General features: G+C 61.9%; 2 protein-coding genes across 7 annotated transcripts in view; one reads left to right on the top strand and one right to left on the bottom strand.

Annotated features, from left to right (window-relative positions):
• BTBD6 (BTB (POZ) domain containing 6) overlaps window positions 1–996 on the bottom strand; it is a 2,918-nt gene extending 1,922 nt beyond the window's left edge. Inside the window, exons 1-3 of the mRNA XM_010584131.1 lie at window positions 924–996; window positions 377–671; window positions 75–165 (exon numbers count right to left, since the gene is read on the bottom strand). Of these exons, the coding sequence (XP_010582433.1) occupies window positions 75–165; window positions 377–582 (297 nt within the window). The 5' untranslated portion in view covers window positions 583–671; window positions 924–996. The remainder of the gene's footprint in view (window positions 1–74; window positions 166–376; window positions 672–923) is intronic.
• BRF1 (BRF1, RNA polymerase III transcription initiation factor 90 kDa subunit) overlaps window positions 1–1,417 on the top strand; it is a 176,013-nt gene that overhangs the window by 83,613 nt on the left and 90,983 nt on the right. The gene's annotated exons all lie outside the window — the stretch shown is intronic.

Below are 1,417 nucleotides of genomic sequence, written 5' to 3'. Positions count from 1 at the left end.
AACCTAGTCGGAAGGCAGGGGAAGAGGGCGATACGCACAGCAGTATTAAAAAGCCAAAAATGATCTGCACAAACCTTATGGGCAGGAACTTTCTTGGATGCCCCTGGCGGGCCCACGATGAAGTGAACATCAGCCATGAGTTCGTTATTGAACATCAGCGCGTTCCTGCAAGCGAGGGGACGGGGTGGTGGTGGGGGAGAAGCCCCGTTAGCCACAGGCAGCCCCTCCCTCACCTGCTGCCCCAGCCCCGCCGGCACGCAGCCCCTCCAGCCTCCCGTCCCATCCCTCACGCCTGGCCTCGGCGCAGGTGCTACGGGGCCAGGCAGCGCTCCCACCCGCCCTCCCGGGGAGGGTCCGGCGGGGCCTGGGCCCTTACCTCTCCCGCAGCGTGGGATGGAAGGACTGCCAGTTGGCGCTCTCCAAGTTGTTGTTGTTGAGGTTTTGGAGCTGGGGCGGCGGGGGCGGCTGGGCGCTCTGCTGGAGCTGCAGGGCGTTCTTCTTGCTGTTGGCAGCGGTGGCGGCAGCGGCGTTACTGTTTGCGATGTTGGTGTTGGTGCTGGCAGGGTAAAGTTCTGCAGCCATCTTCTTCTTCAGGGACAGGGGCACTATCTCATAGCATCCTGGCACCTTGGCGTTTGACCTCACGCTCTTTTTGGACTTCTTTAAGGTCTCTGGAAGCAGAAGAAAAAAAGTCAAACACTTCATGATCCTGCCATTGAGGCAACCATGGGGCAGTGGCATGAGCAAGAGAACTAACAAATCCCAAATGCGAGTCCCACTAGCTCGGTATTTTGTACGCTTCTAGATGCAGGGCGGCTTTTGGTGTTTGTTTTTTTGGTGTGTGCGCGCTCTTTGGTTACAAGCCCGACCACCTTTCCGGGGGGAAAGGGATGCTGCTGTATCGGATCGGTGCCAGCGCTCACCTTGGCTCGAAGGGGGGGGTCCCAGCCTCCACGGCACTGCCACGATTGCAGTGGGGAACCCGAGCGGGGCTGGCAGGCAGTTCCTTCCCCCGAGGAAAGAGCAGAGAAAAATAACAATTAAAAAAAAAAAGCCAAAAAAAAAAAAAAGCAAAGCCACAATCCAGCAACAAAACCCCACAAATCCAGCCGAGGCGGTGGGTCAGGAGCGAGAGTCAATCCACAAATCCTCCGAGTGCAGCAGCCCGGCGAGGGTGAAGCGCAGCCAGCCGCCCGATCCCCGCTGCCAGCGACGGCGCTCCGCTCCGTCCTTCCCCGTCCGGCGGGCGCACATCCGCGGCGGCCGCACCGGGCCGGGCCGAGGCGAGGCGGCGGCTCTCCGCAGTCCCGTTCCCGGGGCGGCCCCGCTGCCCTCCGCTCGCACCAACTTTCCTCCTTTCCCCGCGGCGGCGGCGCCGGCCGCCGCCACACGGCGCTGCTCCTCCGCGCTACCTCCC

This window comes from Haliaeetus leucocephalus, unplaced genomic scaffold (assembly GCF_000737465.1).
Source record: "Haliaeetus leucocephalus isolate CR32 unplaced genomic scaffold, Haliaeetus_leucocephalus-4.0 Scaffold944, whole genome shotgun sequence".
NCBI classification, from domain to species: Eukaryota; Metazoa; Chordata; class Aves; order Accipitriformes; family Accipitridae; genus Haliaeetus; species Haliaeetus leucocephalus.
The sequence above is the reverse complement of the archived record's forward strand: the minus strand, read 5'-3'. Positions and strand labels throughout refer to the sequence as shown.